At 38.1% G+C, this 21,735-nt stretch overlaps 1 protein-coding gene across 1 annotated transcript in view; it reads right to left on the bottom strand.

Moving 5' to 3' along the window:
- Nucleotides 1-15,612: 15,612 nt before the first annotated feature.
- UBR1 (ubiquitin protein ligase E3 component n-recognin 1) overlaps nucleotides 15,613-21,735 on the bottom strand; it is a 133,262-nt gene continuing 127,139 nt past the window's right edge. The window contains exons 45-47 of the mRNA XM_042942244.1: nucleotides 21,213-21,383; nucleotides 19,814-19,915; nucleotides 15,613-18,236 (exon numbers count right to left, since the gene is read on the bottom strand). Of these exons, the coding sequence (XP_042798178.1) occupies nucleotides 18,095-18,236; nucleotides 19,814-19,915; nucleotides 21,213-21,383 (415 nt within the window). The 3' untranslated portion in view covers nucleotides 15,613-18,094. The remainder of the gene's footprint in view (nucleotides 18,237-19,813; nucleotides 19,916-21,212; nucleotides 21,384-21,735) is intronic.

Raw genomic sequence — 21,735 nt, 5'->3', positions numbered from 1 at the left:
CCTCTCTCTCTGCCCCTCCCCCATTCATGCTCTGTCTCTCTCTGTCCCAAAAATAAATAAAAAACGTTGAAAAAAAATGTTTTTTAAATAAAAAAATAAAATAAAATAAAAAATAAAACTGCACATACATTTACCCTGTTTTTAGCAATCTGACTTCTAGATATCTACCCAAGAGAAAAATATGTGTTTGCAAAAATACCAACTCAAGAATGTTTGGAGCAGCTTTATTTATGATAGCCCAAAGTAGGGAAAAGCGCAGGTGTCTGTCAATAAGAGAGAATAGATAACAAGCTGTGCTATATTCACAAAAGAAATACTCATCAACAATAAGAAGGAATGGGACCACACAACAACATGGATTAATCCCGGAAGCAATAGTCTGAATGAAAGAAACCTTACACAAAAAGTTCATATGATTCTATTTATATGACAAAGTCTTACAGAAAATAGTTTATATTCTCCCAGTTATATAAAGCTCTAGAACAGGACACACTAATCTATGGTAGAAAAAAATTACAACAGTGGTTGCTATAGTGGTTGCAATCTCTGTGGAGGTGGGGAAAGGGATTAACTTCCCGGGGGAAAACAGGTGATGATGATGTTCTGTATCTTGACAGAGCTTTAAGTTACACAGGTGCATTTTGTCAAAACTCAGTGAAAGTAAACTTAAGATTTGTACACTTCATTCCAATTTTATATACAAAGGAAAAAGCCTGTAAACAAATATTGAATTCTAGCTAATTATATGCATGCTAAAATATACAGGGGGATATGTATTGATATCTGCAATTTACTTTGAAATGCATCCAAAAAATAAGTTGTATAGACGGATTAATAGAGGGACGGACAGATAGATATGTGACAAAGCAAGGATACTAAATTATTATTGGTAGAATCTAAGTGGTGGTATATGGATGATCACTGTAAATTTCTTTCAACTTTGAGGTATGTTTGAAAATATTCACAATAGAATATTTGAAAAAAAGATTTGACAAACATGTTAGTGAGCCATTTTGGAAATGGGTCCTCTGGTAGATGTCTACACAGGATCGGTGGGGGGGCGGGTGTGTGTAAATTTAGGGATTGTTCAATTCTACCCAGGGTTGAGGGGAATGTATTAGTTTTCTAGACTGATACAACAAATTACGAGAAACACAATGGCTAAACACAACACAAATTTATTATCTTAGAGTTTTGTAAGTCAGAAATCTGAAATGGGTCTCACTAGGCTAAAATCAAGATGTGAGCAGGCCTCAGTTCCTTTCTGAGACTCAAGGGGAGAATCAGATCCCTTGTTTTTTTCAGCTTCAAGAGGCTGCCCACATTCCTTGGCTTTTGGCCCCATTTTTCCATCTACAAGGTCATGGCACCAGTGGGCAAAGTCGTCATGGCACATCCCTTTGACCCGCTCTTCTACCTCCCTCACTTTTAAGGACTCATGTGATTAGACTGGGTCTACCTGGATAATCCAGGATAATCTCCCCATCTCAAGGTCCACACCCTGAATCACATCTACAAAGACCCAAACACAATGTAAGGTAACATTCCTGGTTAGTACATGGACAGTTTGTAGAGAGAAGGGGACATTATTCTACCTACCACAGAGTTAAGAAAAACTTCCTGAAAAGTAACACTTGAGTTCACTCTCAAATTTTCTTGCAACTTTTAATTTTCATTAATTATATTATTCATTGATATATTCTTGCTTTTGTCATTTGTGCACCAATCATTAATTTTATGTTAGAAGTTTAGGATTCCTTCAAGAATTGGCTGCAAATCCCTATGGTTTGTGTCATGTTTGCTAAGAATTACAACCAAAAACAAAAAGTTCAAATCAGGGGTGCCTGGGTGGCTCAGTCGGTTAAGCATCAGAATGTTGATTTTGGCTCAGGTCACGATCTCACTCTTTGTGAGATCAAGTCCCAAGCTGGTCTCTGTGCTGACAGTGCAAAACCTGCTTAGGATTCTCTCTCCTCCTCTCTCTCTCTGCCTCTCCCCTGTTCACATGTGTCTCTTTCTCTCACTCTCTGTCTCAAAATAAACATTAAAAAATTTCAGATCAGCCTTATTTTATACTCATCTAATTGTTGCTTTGACCTTGTGCTCTTGTATACACTGGACAATAACTGTTGGCTTTTTCCAGATTATAAAGCCCCACTCAGCAAGAGTAAACTTGTTAACTTTTACACTGTGCCTACATAGCCCAGAGTCATGTACACACAATAAGGAAAAAACGACAAGAATCCAAGAATAAACAAATATACCTTTAACTTACTGTATACCAACTCATCCAAGTATGAGGCCCTCTAGTAGACCATAAAACTGAGCTCTAGACAATGTTAGCTGCTGTTCAACAAATAGTTTAATTTCTCTCTCTCTTTTGTCATTTAATTCTGCCCCTAATTAGAATCAATGTTTTTCATGGATGAAATCCCCAAGGAAGAGCTTACAGAGCAAAAAGGCTAGAGGGCAAGATTGGAACCTGGAGAAAAGTCAATATTTAAAAGGAAGATGGTGGGACAGTATCCAGGAGAGGCCATTGGATGGGGCAATTTGACCTGCTCAAGTCTCACCTTTCCACGGCTCTTGCTTCACAGTGTTGATACCTGCCCTAAGATTCCTCTTGAAAGGATCTTAGAAAGGTATATTCTCAGCTGCCTCTTGCCTATTCTTTCCTGACCAGAAAAATGCTCATCTGCTCTGACTAAAAATGTCAGGAGGAGGATTTGGCAGACCATCTTCTCTCCCCCTGATTTGGTTGGTTTGTGTGCTTGTTTGTTTAATAGAGAATATATTCACATGGTTCAATATTCAAAAACTGCTAAAACAGCAGGGGTGCCTGGGTGGCTCAGTCGGTTAAGTGTCTGACTTTGGCTCAGGTCATGATCTCATGCATGACCCCCAGCCATTCAATTCACCTACTCTAATTACTGATTTCTTGTGTAGCTTTCTGCCCCATATGCAAACACAGCTACCGATTCTTTTTCTTTACACAAATAGCAAGCAGCACTTCATGCACTGACTGTTCTGCAGCTTTCTTTTCTCATTAGTATTTTCTTAGAGTTTCTTCAATATTAGTGCATAAAGATCTGCCTCATTATTTTTGATGATTGTGTAATATTTATTTGGAAATGAGATTTGAAAAAATAGGCTATTCTTTGGAATAATTTTAGATTTACAGAAAAATTGACAAGGTAGTATGTATGGAGAGTTCTCGAATATCCTCTCATCCAGTTCTCCCTGTTATTAACAGCTCACATTTGTATGGCACATTTGTGTAATTAATAAAATAATATTGATTCATTGTCATTAACTAAAGTTCATAGTTTATTTAGATGTTTTTAGTTTTTACCTAATAATTTTTTCTGCTCTAGGATCCCATCTGGGTACCACATTACATTTGCATGTCATTTCCTTCAGGTTTCCTTAGTTATGACAGTTTTGATGGTTTTGAGGAGTATTGGTCAAGTATTTTGTAGGATGCTCTTTTGGATTTTGTCTGATTTTTTAAAATTGTTATACTGGGGTTAAGGGTCTTAGGGAGGAAAAGCACATAAAGCTCCATTTTATCACATCATATCCAACATACATACCATCAACATGATTTATCACTATTGATATGGACCTTGATCACTTGACTGAGCTAGGATTTATCAGTTTTCTCCACTGGAAAGTTATTATTTTCTTCTTCCTTTCACACTGTAGTCTTTGGAAGGAAGTCACTATCCACAGCTCATACTTAAGGAGTAGAGATGTAATGGGAACTTTTAAGTACCTGTTAAAGTTATTTTTACAAATTGGCTAAAAACCAGAGTATAGCTGGTTGCACAGAAAGGGAAGAAAACTCCAAAAACTGCAAAACAAAAAACCCAGAGCCATGTTTTAGAGGCTCTTGAGTTTCATGAGCCACTGAAGATTTTTGGGGTGCTACTGAGGTGCCACTGTATCAGCCAGAGGTATTACCGGACCTGTGCTTTAGGAAGATTAAATTTGTGACAATATGCAGAATTAATTCAGGAAAGGAAGAAACTAGGGAAAGAAGACCAGCAAGGAGGCCGTTGCAACAGTTCTGGCAATGATGTAAGAAGGGCCTGAAATGGAGAGGTGAGAGTACAGAGCAGAGGACAGATAATCAGAAGAAACAACTGATGAGACTTGGTAACTTTGCCAAGCAACATACTGTGGAAGAGTCAAAGGTAACTTAGATGTCATGCATGACTTGGATAATGGTGGTACATTTAACAGAAGTAAAAGACAGGAAGGAGAATTGGTTTGGGGCCAAGGATGAGTTTGATGAACTTGACTCTGTGAGCTGTAAAGTCCAGCAGCACCGCCAGGTAAAAAGTTGGAAATGCTGGCCTGAGGTCAGGATTGGACACATAATTTTGAAAACTTTTCACCTAGAGATGAACTCGAAGCTGGAGAAATCTCTAGGGAGCGGGGCATCCACTAGGGCAATGAGGTGAGGGAAGGGTTCAGGGCAAAAGGAAGGAAGAGCAAGAGAGCAAAGGAGGCAGAGGAGTAGAAGGAAGCTGTCCTAGGAGTATTGAGGCCTTGGGTGAGTGTCACAGCTGAGTTACATTCTCCAAAAGTCATCTACTTTTGTCTTTTTGCATAATTCACAGATTTTCTACTTTTGTCACCTTCTCTCCTATTTATGTCTTTTGTGGATGTTGCTGTTTTCCAAGTTGGTATGATCTTAATTATTTTGGTATCAACCAGAGGTGGTTTACTTTTTTTCTGTTCATCTATATGGCTTATCAAGGGCCACATCAACTATTGCTACAATTTAGTTCACCAATTCTGGAAGCTGGCATAAACAACTTGTGACTTGCCTTGATTGGGGCACATTTATAAGAAAATAAGTTTTAGTAACTAACTGATCTTGCATTCATTGAATTGCATTAGTTTCATTTTATATTTTACACTGAACCCAATAGTTTCATTTGTTTCAAGTTCTTTTTGTTAACAGCTTGAAAACATTTGTTAAAGTGTTCTTTGTAGTGGCTTCTGGAGATGAATTTCCCCTAAATTCAGTCTATCTCAGAATGGCTTGAAATATGTGCACATTTTTATTGATTGCTTTACTGAAATCACACTTGATGTGGACTAAGTGGAGCCAGACATATCTTATTTTTTAAAAATCAATTCTTCTCCATTGCAATTGCCACTTTCCTGGATTAGGTCACCACTTCTTAGCTACATTACTTCAGGAACCTTTTAACTGGCCTTCCCTGGTATCTTTATTTTTTCCACATCATAGCCAGAGAGCTTTTTCTAAATGCAAATTTGACCACATTATTCATCTATGAAAAAAATATTAGTGATTCTTCATTGCCCTGAGCAGCACTTAGAAAACTCTTCATGATCATTTTCTACTCTTGCTATTAAGCCACCACAACTCTATATTGCAGCCTATCCAGTAAGAGATGAGAAGAAATAAAGTATAAATCCTGGAAGGGAAGAGAAAAAATATATTTATTGTCTACACAGTAAATCTCAAAAGCATCTAAAAAAAGTGTTATAATTAGTGAGAGAGTGAGCTACCATTACATACCCACCGGAATGGCTACAAGTGAAAAGACAGCAATACCAAATGTTGAGAATAGGGAGAAGAGGAATGATGGCAAAATACTTGACAATTTCTTAAAAGGTTGAACATGGATCAGTTCACACACACATGTATTTCATTATATATCTCATTATATTTCTTACTATAAATATACACACACGTATATATATACATACATATATATACATATACATATATGCATATATATATACATACATACATATAGTCTTCAAGAGAAATCAATGCATGTTACATCTCTAAAACAAAACACTTGTATAAGAATGTTCTTAACAGGGGTGCCTCGGTGGCTCAGTAGGTTGAGCGTCTGACTTTGACTCAGGTCATGATCTCATGGTTGACGAGTTCGAGACCTGCGTCAGGCTCTGGGCTGACAGCTCAGAGCCTGGAGCCTGCTTCAGATTCTGTGTCTCCCTCTCTCTCTGCCCCTCCCCTGCTCATGTTCTGTCTCTCTCTGTCTCAAAAATAAACATAAATATTTTTAAAAAATTTTAAAAATAATGTTCTTAACAGCTTTATTCATCATAGCCCCAAATTAGAAACAACCCATATATCTATCAACAGGAAAAGGGATACATTTTTGTGTATTCATATAATGATGAATACTGCTTAGCAATAAAAGAAAGGAACTACTGGTACATAAGACAACATGGATGAATCTCACAGGCAAAAGAAACTAGACACAAGGAGTACACACAGTATGATACTATGGATGGGCATATGAGTATGTGTACAAAGTGTGAAGATTTTTGCTTTAGATGTTAATGCCCACCAAAAGGCTTCATGGTATGTCCATTACAGAAGACATACCAAACAAGCAAGTAATCCAAACAACTTAGACATTAGCATCCTTTGGCAACTGACACAATAGGTGTACGACTGGAGAGATGGAGGTTAAGCATGGGCCCAACAGCATGGATTCCACTTACCAAGACTGTTAGAGCTACTGCCACCTTGGAACGTCCATCCTGCCAGCAATGGAGTCCATTGCTCTATTGATATGGCATTGTTCTTCAAGGAGATCAACCAGCTACTGGGTGGCAAGTTGATTTCACTGGGATGCTTCATTCTCACATGATTGGGCATCTATTCAGGGTATAAGTATGCCTTTCCTGCCCACAGAGCTTCAGGTAACACTGCTATCTGGGGGCTTGTAGAGTACCTGCTCCATTAGCACGGAATTCCACACAATATATCATACCATCAGAAAATACACATCACAGCTAAGGAGGTATAGGAGGGGGCCCAGACTGTGGGATATAGAGGTCGTTTTGCACACTGCATCATTCAGGAGCAGCTGGTCTGACAGAATGTTGGAATGGACTGTGGAAGATGTAGTTCAAGTATCAGCTCAGAGGCAATGCTCTGTGAGGATGGCATGCCATCTTCCATAACGCGGGGTATGCACTGAATCAGAAACCTTTATATAGTGCCGTGTTTCCAATAGGAAGTATATAACTGAGGTTCAGGGGCCAAGCAGTGACTCCCTTCATCATTCCTAATGGCTTCCTGGAGGACTTCATGCTTCCTATCCCTACAACTCTGAGCTCTTCAGAGTTAAAGGTCTTGGTGCCTAAAAGGGGCTCGCTCTTGCCAGGGGACATGGCAAAGATCTTGCTGGACTATACACGATGGCTGCAGCTCGGGCCTTTGGACTGCATATTACCAGGGACTAGCAAGCAAGAAGAGGAGTCACCATCTTGGCAGGGGTAAGTGGCAGGGATCAGCAAGAAAGTATAAGGGCTGTTGTTAGACAAAGAGAGGACTATGTATGGAATTCAGATGATTTGCCTGGGCACTTCTTGGAACTCCCTTGCCCAGTTGTAACTGAGTGGATTAGTGCAGTAATTTAAACCTTTTGTGCTCCCCAATCTGTCTCAGTGTCTGCTTACCTTAAGACCCAACTAACACACTGATAATTTTGTTTGGGTCTATTATATCCTTACGAATGTTTTGTCTACCTTATCTAGGTTTGGGAGATGTTTGTTAAAGTCTCTTTTATTAATGTGTCTATTTATCCTGTTTTTTTGTTTTTGTTTTTGTTTTTTGATTTTTTTTGGCTTTATGAAAGTTGCCGCTCTGTTACAAGATGTCTTCAGCTTGGATCGTTCCCATATACAAAGTTTTCAGTTACCGTGTTTTAATGAAATTAACACCAGTTCCTCAACAACATGATTCAAATTTTGCTTATGATGGTATGTTAATTGTAATTGCATAAAGTGTTAATTTTGCAGCAAGCTCTTCACTTCACAAATTACTAAATAACAATGCTTGTCATGGTCAGTGGCCAATTCTGTTTGGACATTGCACATCTGTGTCAAAGCATTCAGGTCAGGGACAGAGAGCAAAGCATGTCGTTGTGCTGTCTTCTTGCCTCCCAGTGATAAACCCATGTGACGTTTTACAAAAATTGATAATCAAAACAGGGAATTGGCCAACAAAGATAAAAGCGCAACAAAGACACTCAAGTGATAATGCTGGAAGTGAAATTTGGGTCAAATATAAATGTCATAAAAGTTATATAGGAGTTATAGAAGAAATAGTTAACTGCAGAATTGTTGACATTACTGTTGCTTAAGGGACTCTAGATATGCAGTCAGGGAAACTTAGTGAAGACAAACTTATTGAAATAAATAAGTTTTTATGGCAAGCGCCCCAGAAAAAAACGATACTGGCACAAAACTTCACATTAAAGGAATGCCTGAAAGTATTTCATAACACTGGGAACACAAAGGATACATTGTTGGAAGTAATTCAAACTTAGATGAATGACAATTTGCCAAGGTGTAGAAAAGATGCTCACTGTATCATAAATTACACAGGGAAGAAGCAAGCACCCTTGATGTTTTTTCTTGATAAGTCTTTCGAAAAGAAATAAAACACTTTAATTTTCAGTTTTCAATATTATAAATCATACTAAATGTTAGTTTTTTACTACTTTTATTTCCCCATACATTTATAAGAATTTGTTTCTACCAGAATTTTCACTTTTTTTAATGTTTATTTATTTTTGAGAGAGAGGGAGAGAGAGCGCGCACACTAAGGGCAGAGAGAGAGGGAGACAGAGGATCTGAAGCAGGCTCTGTGCCAACAGCAGAGAGCCCAATGCGGGGCTCAAACTCACAAACCATGAGATCACGATCTGAGCCCAAGTCAGATGCTTAACCACCCAGGTGCCCCTCCACCAAAACTTTTAAAGGCTATGGAACAATCACAATCTTTCCCATTGTTTATTAAGAGTGCTTTCCATAGTTTGTTTGCATGGCCATATTTACAATAATTCATTACCATACAAAGTGAAGCCTGCCTGTATTTGGTTCCAATTTCTCTACATCCTTGCCAACAGGTATTTTCTGTCTTGCTCATTAATAGCTATTCTAGTGGGTGTGAAGTGGTGTCTCATGGTGGTTTTGACTTGCATTTCCCTAATGACTAATGTCGTTGAGCATCTTCTCATGTACTGATTAGAAATTTGTATATCTTCTTTGGAAAAATATCCACATATTTTGCCCATTTAAAAATTATGTTCATTTCTTTATTTTTCACTGGAATCTATTGGTTAGCTCATCTGATTTTTTTTTTAATAGAGGAATTAAGCCCATTTACATTTATCCATTGGTCTCTGAATTTTGTTACAGTGTTTTACAATGTAGCCTCTTTTCTTTGCCTTTTTTCTCCTTTTTAGTATTGCATTGTAGTTCTGGTTGTAAACATTATACTAACATCTTTATGTAATGTTCTAAGTACTCTTTTTTTTTTTTTTAATGTTTTTATTTTATTTTTGAGACAGAGAGACAGAGCATGAGTGGGGGAGGGGCAGAGAGAGAGGGAGACACAGAATCCGAAGCAGGCTCCAGGCTGTGAGCTGTCAGCACAGAGCCGGACCTGGGGCTCAATCTTCTCAACCGTGAGATCATGACCTGAGCTGAAGTCGGTTGCTTAACCAACTGAGCCACCCAGGCACCCGTCTAAGTACTCTTTCTTTAAAACTGGCTGTTGTTTTGCTAACATGTAAGCAATTTTGAAATTGCTTACTGGCCTCTTCTTTCTCACTATGTAGCCACTAGTTTTATCCCTAGTGTCAATTTGTGTAAAGTTTCATTTTTGATTTGTCGGCTTTGAGTGATATCTTTTTAGCTAATACCACTGATGCAGTCAGTTCACTTATTTAACTTCGTACCTATTCAACCCTTTCCTCCCATTTTTTGTTAATTGTATTAGTTTTACATTATCAGAGCATCTGATTTTGTCTCTCATTTTTACTCCTTCTTTACTCCCAACTCTTACAACACCCAACCCTTGGACTATATGCCAAAGCTTCTATAACCATTTTGTGATTATCCAAAAATTGTTTTCTGGTAAATTCCTCAATCAAGGCTCATGGGAAAAAAATATTTTCCTGAGTATTAACTTGCTTTTAACAATTTGTGTGAACTTTATACCTGGGCAGTTTGGACATAAAAACTCTTGAAAATCCTTTTATTGAGTATATTTAAAATGTTGCTTCCAAGAAGTCTAATGCCAATGTCAATTTGACTTTATCTTATGAGTGACTTGGATTTTTTTTGCCTAGATGTCCAAATGATTTTGTCTCTCTTGCTCTTAAGATCCAACAGCTTTACTGGGGCAGGTCTTGGTGTTGGACTCCTCTGGGTTGAATTTGACAGTGTTTCCTTTCAAATGTGTATTTTCAAGGGTTTTTTGTTTTTTTTTTCCGGGTAAGTTTTGTCAAATTAGTTTTCCATTTGTGTTCTGTTCCATTTCTTTGATTTTTATCAGGAACTGTAGTTAATATATATTCAATCATTCTTGCCTATCTTCTGTCTCTTTTGTTTTATCTCAAATGTTTTTTTATCTTTTATTTTTTTCTATTTTTCTATTTACTATTTTTCTTTACTGTGTTTTTCATGGTTGACTTTTCAGCTTGTACTCATTCTAATTTAGTCTTTTCCAAAATTTTTTCCTAATACTACTTGAGTTTCATGTCCTCCTGTTGTCTTACTGTATCACTTTTGAGATCTTCTATTGCATTTATGAGTTGTGTCCTGACAAAGCTTTGATCATTTAAAAAAATTCTTATATCTCATTTTCAATTGTTAGGTTACAGGTTCTGTCTGCTTTGGGGCCACAATTTTCTACTGTATTCTCACTCGTTGCAGTTTTGCTCAGTTCATTTTTGGTTTCCTTTTCCTTGTAATAACTTTGGGGCTAGTTTATTATATTAGGCTTCTCTAGAGAAACAGAGTCAACAGAAGATACACACACACACAGACAGAGGTATATATGGGATTTATTATAGGAATTGGCTCATGTGGTTATGGAGGCCTAGAAGTCCCACCATCTGCACTCTATAAGCAGGAGAACTGGGAAAGCTAGTGGCGTAATTCCATCCAAGTCCAAATGCCTGAGAACTAGGAGCTCCGAAGCCTGAGAGCCGGAGATAGACATCCCTGTTATCCCTGTTAGAGAGAGGGAAGGGGCACCTGGGTGGCTCAGTCTGTTAAGCCTGACTCTTGATATTGGCTTAGGTCATATCACAGGAACATGAGAATGAGCCCCCTCATCAAGCTCCACATCAGGCTTTGTGCTGACAATGGGGAACCTGCCTGGGATTCTCTCTCTCCCTCTCTCTTTCTGCCACTCCCCTGTTCGTTCTCTCTCTCTCAAAATGAATGAACTTAAAAAGAGAGAGAGAGGGAGAGAGGGAAATCATTCTTCTTCTTTTTGTTTCATTTGGACCCCCGGAGGATTGGATGATACCTCCAGAGGATGTGAGGATAGCCATGTTCAGTCTACTGAATCAAACTCTAATCTTTTCCAGAAACACCCTCACAGATACATCCAGAAATTATGTTGCAACAGCTATCCAGGCATCCCTTAGGCCTCTCAAGTTGATATAAAAAAAACTAACCATCACAGGTGGTGCCAGGGTGGCTCAGTCGGTTAAGCATCTGATCTTTTTTTTTTAATCTTAATTTTTTAATGTTTTTTAAATTTATTTTTGAGACAGAGAGAGACAGAGCATGAGTGGGGGAGGGGCAAAGAGAGAGGGAGACACAGAATCCGAAGCAGGCTCCAGGCTCTGAGCTGTCAGCACAGAGCCCGACACAGGGCTCAAACCCATGAACACTGAGATCATGACCTGAGCCGAAGTTCAACGCTTAACCAACTGAGCCACCCAGGTGCCCCAAGCATCTGATTCTTGATTCTGGCTAAGGTCATGATCTCACCATTTGTGAGATAGAGCCCTTTCAGCACAGAGCCTGCTTGGGATTCTGTCTCTCTCCTCTCTCTGCCCCTTCCTGCTTGTTCTCTCTCAAAACAAATAAATAAATACATTTAAAAAATTAACCATCACAATTATATTATTTAAGTAATGTGGGGCTTGAACTCACAACCCTGAGATCAAGAGTGAGATGCTTACCCGACTGAGCCATCCCAATGATGCCCCAATCAGAGTTATATATATTTTTTTGTAGTCAAACTTTCTTTTTTTAATATATGAAATTTATTGTCAAATTGGTTTCCATACATCACCCAGTGCTCATCCCAACAGGTGCCCTCCTCAATACCCATCAACCACCCTCCCCTCCCTCCCACCCCCCATCAGCCCTCAGTTTGTTCTCAGTTTTGAAGAGTCTCTTATGCTTTGGCTCTCTCCCACTCTAACCTCTTTTTTTTCCCTTCCCCTCCCCCATGGCACTTGTACCCCAATGGTTATAGCAGCACTCTCAACAATAGCCAAATTATGGAAAGGGCCTAAATGTCCATCAACTGATGAATGGATAAAGAAATTGTGGTTTATATATACAATGGAATACTACTTGGCAATGAGAAAGAATGAAATGTGGCCTTTTGTAGCAACCTGGATGGAACTGGAGAGTGTTATGCTAAGTGAAATAAGCCATACAGAGAAAGTTATATTCTTTTTTAAGTGAGATGGATTTTCTGCAGGAGATATTTGTCATATCGGCAGAGATTGGCCAAGAAAATGTTCACAGCTTCACAGCTCAGAGTTACCTCCTCCATTTTTAATGTCAAATACTCAGATAATACTCTCTCTAATACTTATATGTTTAAATGTAGCATTTTGCTAATAGATTACTTTGTATATCACTCACGCATACAATCTGAATTCTCTCTCTTACTCACAGTATTGCTGCCATTCTCAATCTGGTTTGTTTTTAGTTTTCCATAGGGCGATTCTCTTTCTGTAATGAAGGCAGTATTTAATGGTTATTTATAAGAATACAGAGGACTTAGACTGCCACCACATTGTTGGATTCTCTCAAGACAGCAGTCTTTCACTGACCCTCAACTTAGAACATGTGAGGACTTCAGTTAACTCTGCTGGCAATTCTCAGTCCTGATTGTCCAGGATTTCTGTTGACTATGTTTCTCCCCACTTAAGGGTCATTAGCAATTTCTTAGTTCTGCAACTCTTAGTTCCCCTTTCACTTTCCACAACTTTCACTACACAGCCTTGCTGCTATTGGTGCTTTGGGTGTATCTGCCCAGACTTGGAAATTCATGGAGAGGCCCTGCTGCTACCTAGTTTTGTTAAACTTTGGGGTTTTTCTTTTGTTATCCTGGTTAGTGTATATGGTTTTCAGGAAGAGTATGGGGGAAATTCAGAAACTGTACTGTTGATGTGATTATACCACCTAACTCTGGGTATCTTTTTATTTTATTTATTTATTTGTTGTACTGAAATTTAAATTTTTTTTAATGTTTAAATGTTCATTTATTTTTGAGAGACAGAGCACAAGCAGGGGAGGTAGAGAGACAGAGGCAATGAGAGAGAGAGAGAGAGAGAGAGAGAGAGAGAGAGAGAGAGAGAGAATCCCAAGCAGGCTCTGACACAGGGCTTGATCTCCCAAACCGTGAGATCATAACCTGAGCCAAATCAAGAATCTGATGTTTAACCGACTTAGCCACCCAGGTGGCCCTAGAAAATTTAAATTTTAATGTAAATTGTGAACAATTGTGAACAATTGTATGATTTGTTTTTCCTAGTAGTGCCCAGACACTCTAGTATAAGCATGGAGAAGATTCCTTAGTGACCTCTACCTGCCAACTGTATTTTCATAACCAAACCCTTCCTTCACTGCCTCCAGTATTACCCTCCTAGAATATCGCACAGTCTTAAAACTAAAGCAAGGACTTTTTGTTTTAACTCCAGGTACCCTTTCCTTAAATGAAAGCATACACAGAAACTCCAACTGAAATAGCACAACTATCCAAGTTTGACACTTTCCTCCCTCTCTGATCTACTTTTCTTCCTGAGGCTCTCTGGTACTTAGACCAAAATCACTTAAGTAAAAAGAAAGAAAGCTCTAAATTTTAAGAGTAATGGTATAGAAACAGAAGGAAATCACAATGATTTTACAAAGGTTCAATCTCAGGAGATTTGGATTCAAGATCCGGGCTGAAATCCCAGAAATTTATATTTTGTTAATAGTCTTTAGGTGATTCTAACACAATCAAGTTTGAGAACCATTACACTAGATTTAATGCTGTCCAATATAGTAGCCACTAGCCACACATGATGATTTAAATTTAATTAAAATCAAATAAACTTAAAAATCCTGGTGTTCAGTTGCACTAGCCACATTTTAAAAGTTCAATAGCTGCATGGGGACAGTAATTACCATAGTGGAGGGCAAATAGAGAACATTCCCATCATTGCACAGTTCTCCTGGACACTGCTGCCCTAGACGACTCTGTCCACAGTGGAGTGTACATACTCAATGAAATCCATAGATTCATGTGGAAAATCTTTAAATGGAAATATTCTAGGGGCACCTGGGTGGCTCAGTTGGTTAAGCACCCAACTTTGACTCAGGTCATGATCTCGTGGTTCCTGGGTTCAAGTCCCGTATTGGGCTCTGTGCTTACAGCTCAGAGCCTGGAGCTGCTTTGGATTCTGTGTCTCCCTCTCTCTGACTGTCCCCTGCTCACGCTCTCCCTCCCAAAAATAAATAAACATTTATGGGGCACCTGGGTGGCTCAGTCGGTTAAGTGTCCGACTTTGGCTCAGGTCATGATCTCATGGCTCGTGAGTCTAAGCTCCATGTCAGGCTCTATGCTGACAACTCAGAGCTTGAAGCCTGCTTCAGATTCTGCCTCCCTCTCCCTCTGCTCCTCCCCTGCTCATACTCTGTATGTGTGTGTGTGTCTCTCTCTCTCTCTCTCTCAAAAATAAACATTGAAAAAATTTATTAAAAAATAAACATTTATAAATAAATAAATAAATAAATAAATAGAAATATAATTATTTTTCAGCTGATTTTTAAAATCTCCATTTTTGGGCAATGTTTTATAATGTATTTAATACATTAGTATAGTACTGAATATAAAAAATTCTCTCTAGGGGCACCTGGGTGGCTTAGTCAGTTAAGCGTCTGACTTTGGCTCAGGTCATGATCTCACCATTTATGAGTTCAAGCCCCATGTTGGGCTCTGTGCTGATGGCTCAGAGCCTGGAGCTTGCTTCGGATTCTGTGTCTCCCTCTCTCTTGGCCTTTCTCCTGTTCATGCTGTCTCTCTCTCTCAAAAATAAATGAACGTTGAAAAAAAATTTTTAAAAAAATAAAAAATTCTCTCTATATATCAGTTCATGCTTAAAAATTATTTACTGATGGGGGCACCTGGGTGGCTCAGTCGGTTGAGTGTCCGACTTTAGCTCAGGTCATGATATCAGGGTTTGTGGGTATGAGCCCCATATCGGGCTCTGTGGAGCCTACAGCCTGCCTCAGATTCTGTGTCTCCCCCCTCTCTGCTCCTCCCCAGCTCATACTGTCTCTATTTCTCTCAAAAATAAATAAACATTAAAATTTTTTTAAAAATTAAAAAAATATATTTACTGATGGAATGTATGGTCAAAAAGTTTGGAGACCATTACACCAAATACCTATGTCTGTTAAAGAATTTGAGCTGAGAAGGCTAACTTTTAACTAGAGCTCCTTTCTAGGTACAGATTTTTATACTTCAAACCCAAATCCCCAAACATGAGAAGTCCCTTTTTTCTTTGTAAATATACACATATAAGATATTTTATTTCAAAAAGCACAAGAACATTATACAAGTTTTAAATTTACATTTTGCAATAAAAGATATCAATATATGCATTATTTGTATAACTTCATCATGGATGGAATTTGAATCAGTGGTATAAACATGTCGCAGTCACTAAATATAGATCATCGTCACAGTGAACCAAAATGCATAGTTGTTATGAAATGACAAATGACCACTAAAGTGAACTCACAGCCCATACATCAACAAAATAAATTAATTATACAGATATACGTTTTTCTTCACTGTATCATTAAAATTCCTGTCAGCCCCTCACCAAAAACATGAGAAAAACATAGTTTTGGAGCCATCCTGTTGAACCAGTTCCTCCACATAACTACACTAATGAAAATAAAGTGACTTTTTGCTCATTTGTGAGTAAACTCGATAAGCATAATTAAATTATTTGCAGTGATGAGGGCAGACCACTATCATATTTGAATATAATTAGAAATCCCTAGGGCTGGGGGCAGCACTGAGACACGTGTTCATCTACAGTGCAGGGGTCTGAATCAATCTCAAAAGTGGAACTCAATATGAAATGGGTTCTTTGGCAGTAAAGGTCTGACTGGCCATTACAGGATAGTCCCTCTGGCAGCCTCAGAGCTTAAGCCCAGGATTTATGAAATGAATATAAAAAGACTAGAAACAAAGTCAGTATATCTTTGCTAAATTGGGGCCAATCAGGGCAGAAGTCAGTACCTCCTGTTGCCTATTTTGGCTCAGACTTACCAAGTCAGACAATCCATCCAAAAAAATTATCTAAGAAATAAAGGGAGATGTTCTTATCACTTAATCATACTGGCAAATTGGACAAACTGAATACTGAATTTTCTGATCCTCATTCATCAACTGTTACAGATTGCTCACTGGAGTTGTATCTATTTCCTGATACCTTCTGAATAATAATTATTCAAGTAGAAAATCATGATTGTGATTCTGATGCCTGTTCATGCCCATCCTTTACTGCAAAACCCACTTTACATAAAAAATACCAAAAAAATCTAACCCCAAATGTGCATCATCAATCACTGTGCAAATATACTTTTATTTGCTTGCCTTGGCTGAGCAAAAAGAAGACAGGAAAACATGTACACACGTATATGACGTAGTCACCAAAGGCAAAATCAGATGATCTTTGAATGCATCTTTTCAAATTCATAACATTATTCCAGAGACAACAGAAGCTAAAATGGAAGATTTCAATTTATCTTCTATCTGCTGCTCATATCACAAGTTCTTGATATAAAAAGTTAAAGCCAAAAATCAAGAAGTCTATGCACGGATTCAGGAGAGCACTATTATTTATAAACAAGATGGCTCAACCACAGCATATTATAACAGGACACAGACTACTGATCACATGGCTTTTTTGGTTGTCTGTACTAGACATAAAACCAGAGTTTATGAAAACATTGTACACAGATAACGAAGGATTTGTCTTTAACAAAGACATAGGTTACAGAATTGGCTTAAATCTGATTGTTCTAATTTACAGCTGCCATGCTCCATTCATTGGGGGAATTTTCTTATCCTCATTCTATAGACAGTTTTATATCAGAACTGCCTCAGGTTTTTAAGAGTCAAACAAGAGATAAGTGAACTCATTTTAGAAACTTGCCTTTGGAAATAGAAAGTATAATTTCAAAACTTAACAAAGCTATTTGTGGTAAAAGGAGAGGATTACACTTTCTTTGGCCCGTCAGGGATGAATAATGAATACATTATCCTAACTCTTCTTGAGGTCTACTGTGGGAAAAAAGCTTTTCCACAGTGGCAGAAATTTGTCTTAGAAGTGGCAACTCTGTCCATAGAACTGTTTAATTTCTGGCTGAAACACTAAGTGGCACATTAGGGGGAATTCCTTAAAAGAAATTTACTCTTCTGAAAACTTTCTCAACTGAAGTATACTGCATGGTTCCTGCAATTCCTCTTGAGCTGCAAGGAAGACTACCACAGATTAGAATCTTGTCAGTGTTCCAATGTCAGCTAAACGAAACTTGGGTGTGTGTGGGAAATACCAAATACAGAACTGTAGAAGAGTTAACCAACATATAAAAATGTCCATGATTGCTTGATGTGACTTCATTTACCAGGTGAATGAAATGACATGAAATGGGACAGATTATGAAGGGAAATGAGTTTTCTGGAAATAGCACAGTGAGACATTTGGGGTGAAGAAGAATTTTTTTAGTGTTCTGGAATATGAAACATTAATCTATGTCGTCCTTTTACTCCTTTAAGCATATTTTCACTAATTGAAAGCAATACTCCATTAAGGAATATTTTATTAATGTATGCAAATCTGGACATGGAGCAAAAGACCCTCCAACCCTTCCCCAGCCCTCAGAAAGAAAGATCTCCATAATTTTCAATCAGTCTTCATTACTGTCTTCACTTGTGATTGTCCCAAGGCAGAGTTGAAGCTCACAATAACTGCCAGTTGAATCCAAATAACATCTGATTAGTTTCCTGGCTCCTAGCAATCTCTTCTATAATGCAGTGCTGTTGCCACACCAAATGGAGCTTCCGATACCGTTCACGAGATAAATGAAGGGGATTGCCCCTCCTTCAGGAAAACAAAAAACACCAACATGTAAGTTCGAATCAAATAACTGCCCATATCTTTATTGCCTAAATTAGTTCAAACTTTAAACAAAAATTTTTTTTTCGGGGGGGGAGGGCTCCTGGGTGGCTCAGTCAGTTAAGCATCCGACTTCGGCTCAGGTCATGATCACACAGTTTGTAGGTTTGAGCCCCGCATTGGGCTCCGTGCTGAAAGCTCAGAGCCTGGAGTCTGCTTCAGAGTCTGTGTCTCCCTCTCCCTCTTTGTCCCTTTCCCGCTTGTGCTTGCTCTCTCTCTCTCTCTCTCAAAAATAAATAAAAACATAAAAATAAATAAATAAATAATTTTTTTTAGAAATAAAAAAAATTTTAATGCTTATTTATTTTTGGAGAGAGAGGGGGAGAGACAGACAGAGCACAAGCAGGGGAGGGGCAGAGAGAGAGGCAGACAGAATCCGAAGCAGCCTCCAGGTTCTGAGCCGTCAGCATAAAGCCCATTGTGGGGCTCGAACTCACAAGCTGTGAGATCATACCTGAGCCAAAGTCAGTTGCTTAACTGATTGAGCCACCCAGGCGAGATGTTCTTAGAGCAGGGGGGTAATTGCCAAGAGTTTTTCAAAAGGGATATTCTCCCTTCACTACTGATCACCATGAACTTAATAGGTTACTTAGCTGATGAAGCAGAAATTTACTCCTTGATTACTCAGAAAATAGGCAAAGTATATCATGGGCATTATTAGACCTCATTTAAATGGACAATGAGATTTATAACCCGAAGCAGCTTTATTCTTTTTTTGGGTACTTAGTCTGATAGAGCTTTAATGGCTTTTCAGCTTCATACAGTATATTTAGCTTTAATTTCTGGTTTTTGTATAGTAGAGATTAAGTCTGAGGTGTAGAATACTAAGCCCTCAAATTATATTCTGCTTCTCAGAAATATTTGCTAATTGTTGTCTTTATGACACAAAAAAAAAACTTGCTGGTGATTAGCAAATATTTAAATAAACCACTCCCCATCAATTCTAAGGTTGTACAGTTTGTAACACTGTAGAGCAGCTAATCCAAAATGACTAAAATTTGGCCGTTGCCAGTAATGGAGAACTGTGAGATTCTCATTCTGGAGGCACTCAAAGTGTCTCAGCTGATTGGGGATTTTCAAATTGCCTAATTAATTTAAAAATTCTGCTTCTTTGTACCTTTCTGGAACAACTCAGACTTCTTATCCTCAGTCATTAACTACTTTGAACCATTCAGCCTTTTTCTCCCTTAATCCAAAAACTACCTCCATACATAATTCTGTAGAAAGGTTGCTTAAAAATAACATAACATTCAAACATTAGAACAGCTGGGTGTCTTTAATTTTGGAAAAGTATTACCTTCACATTCTAAAGCAGCACAAAGCTGTTCAAAATTATGTGCTCCTCAGGATCATATCATATTTAATATTTTTAATTTGCAACTATTTAAAAATATCTTTCAATATTTAGCATTAGTTTCTGTGTTTAAAGAACTGTTACCATCCATGTACAATAATGTGACTACAATGAAACAAACAAACAAACAAACAAAAACTAATCTTACTTCAGGCCAGGGTCTGTTTCTCCATATTCATCCAAATAAGGGGCTGGATAGGCACAGCCTCTGGCTTTACCTTCAACAAGAACTACTCTGCATTCTCGGATTCTGAAGGACAAAAGAACCAAGAGGAAATATTATTAACTGCGTGAGTGCAAATGATAGGCACTGCATCAAAGTTAATCTAGAGAAAAGATATGGCCAGTATCTGTCAGGAATTCAGTATAAAGACAGTAAACATAGACAAATAGACTAAACTGTGTTTTGTCTAAAAAAAAGTGAATATTGTTATTTTTATTGACATTATGGGAAAAATCAATGGATTTAGGGAAACAGGACCATTAATACTGACTGAATATACTGAAGAGAGGAAGGAAGCTGTTCTACTTAAACCACAGATACCATGGAAAATGATGGCCAGTGTTGTATCTGTTCTGTTTCCTGACCCACAATCTGGAGTGGGAGGGAGCTTAACAGAAGCACAGAACAACATCTGATAACTTTGGGCCAGAAAAGAAGGTCAGCTAGGCAAGTGTTAATTAAGCCTTTTCTGGTCAGAGCCAGCCTCCAATAGTGCAAATTATAAAGAATCACTGCCACTTTGAAGGTACTTGGGACTCTTACAGCAGAGAAATGAAGACATACAAATAATGTTTGGGTATGTGTATACAGAAGGGATAGGTACTATAGAGTGACATTACAAAATAAGCAGTTGGAATAGGTAGTGGGTTTATTTGCTGCAGGTTCCCTAAAAGAAGAAAATAGGTATTTGGATGTGGCTTCCATGCATTCATTCACATTGTTCCAACAGATGCCTACAGGCAGTGGTTAGGGAGATGTGGGTTTACATAAACAGAAACTACAGTACATGGGGAGATGGAAAGAAAAAGCACACACATCCACTTTGAATTTTCTCTCTCAGGCAACTTGCACTCTTCTTTCATAAACATGAAATAACTATGTTCCACTCTCAGTCTTTTGCAGAGAGACCAGGGAAAACAACAGTTGCTTTGATAGAGGAAATGAAGAAAATGAAAATATTCAAAGGACAACTTAAAATAGCAATGTACAGGTACTTTTTAAATATACTTGTTTTTAGGACTCCAAGCCCTTTCATTGTACCTGAGTGTTCTGTAACACCAGAGTAATCAATGCAAAGTCTATCATGCTTAAGACATTTCACAAAAAAATTAAAATGTGGACAGAATCCTATGGGGTTTTTTTGTTTGTCTGTTTTGATTTGGTTTTTTGTTTGTTTTTGTTTTTTACTTATTCTGTAATATCTTCTCTAATGCAATTTCATGTGATCATTTCCTATCAACACACTATCCTACCATAATAGCTTCCAGATTGGATCCAGATTCCCTAAATTCATTATGAAGATTCCGAAACACTCACTACTCACTTTAGGAAAATGCAGACTCCAGCTCCACAGTGAAGTGCATGAAAAATGCAAGCTCCAACCTCTTCCCCATTCACAATTTCTTGGCAGCAAATGTTCTGAGAACACAGTATGGCTCCACAGAAAAGACAGAGGACAGGGTGCTTTCGTTCATCATCTGCAGACCGTGGGCACCTCAAAGGGAAAGAAAACAATCAGTGTGGTGGAAAAACAATAAAAGTATGACATACCCAGTTAGCAATGAAATGTGTTCATCACTGGCTGCTTTGTAGCAAACAAAGATCCTAAAACACAAGAAAACATTTAATTAGGTGATTCTTCTTTAATAAGGACGTAACAAAACAATCTCCTGATTAAGAAGATTTACTATTAAGTATATAGTGTCCTGATAATTCCATAGTTTGGCCATTAAATATGCCTCACTGACATTGTGATACATTTATAGAATCCAGTCTTCATCTGACATGACCAACTTATAGTCAGCTCCCTCCTCTGGATTGGTTTAGTCAAACTTATATCCTCAATA

This window comes from Panthera leo, chromosome B3 (genome assembly GCF_018350215.1).
Source record: "Panthera leo isolate Ple1 chromosome B3, P.leo_Ple1_pat1.1, whole genome shotgun sequence".
Lineage (NCBI taxonomy): Eukaryota > Metazoa > Chordata > Mammalia > Carnivora > Felidae > Panthera > Panthera leo.
The sequence above is the reverse complement of the archived record's forward strand: the minus strand, read 5'-3'. Positions and strand labels throughout refer to the sequence as shown.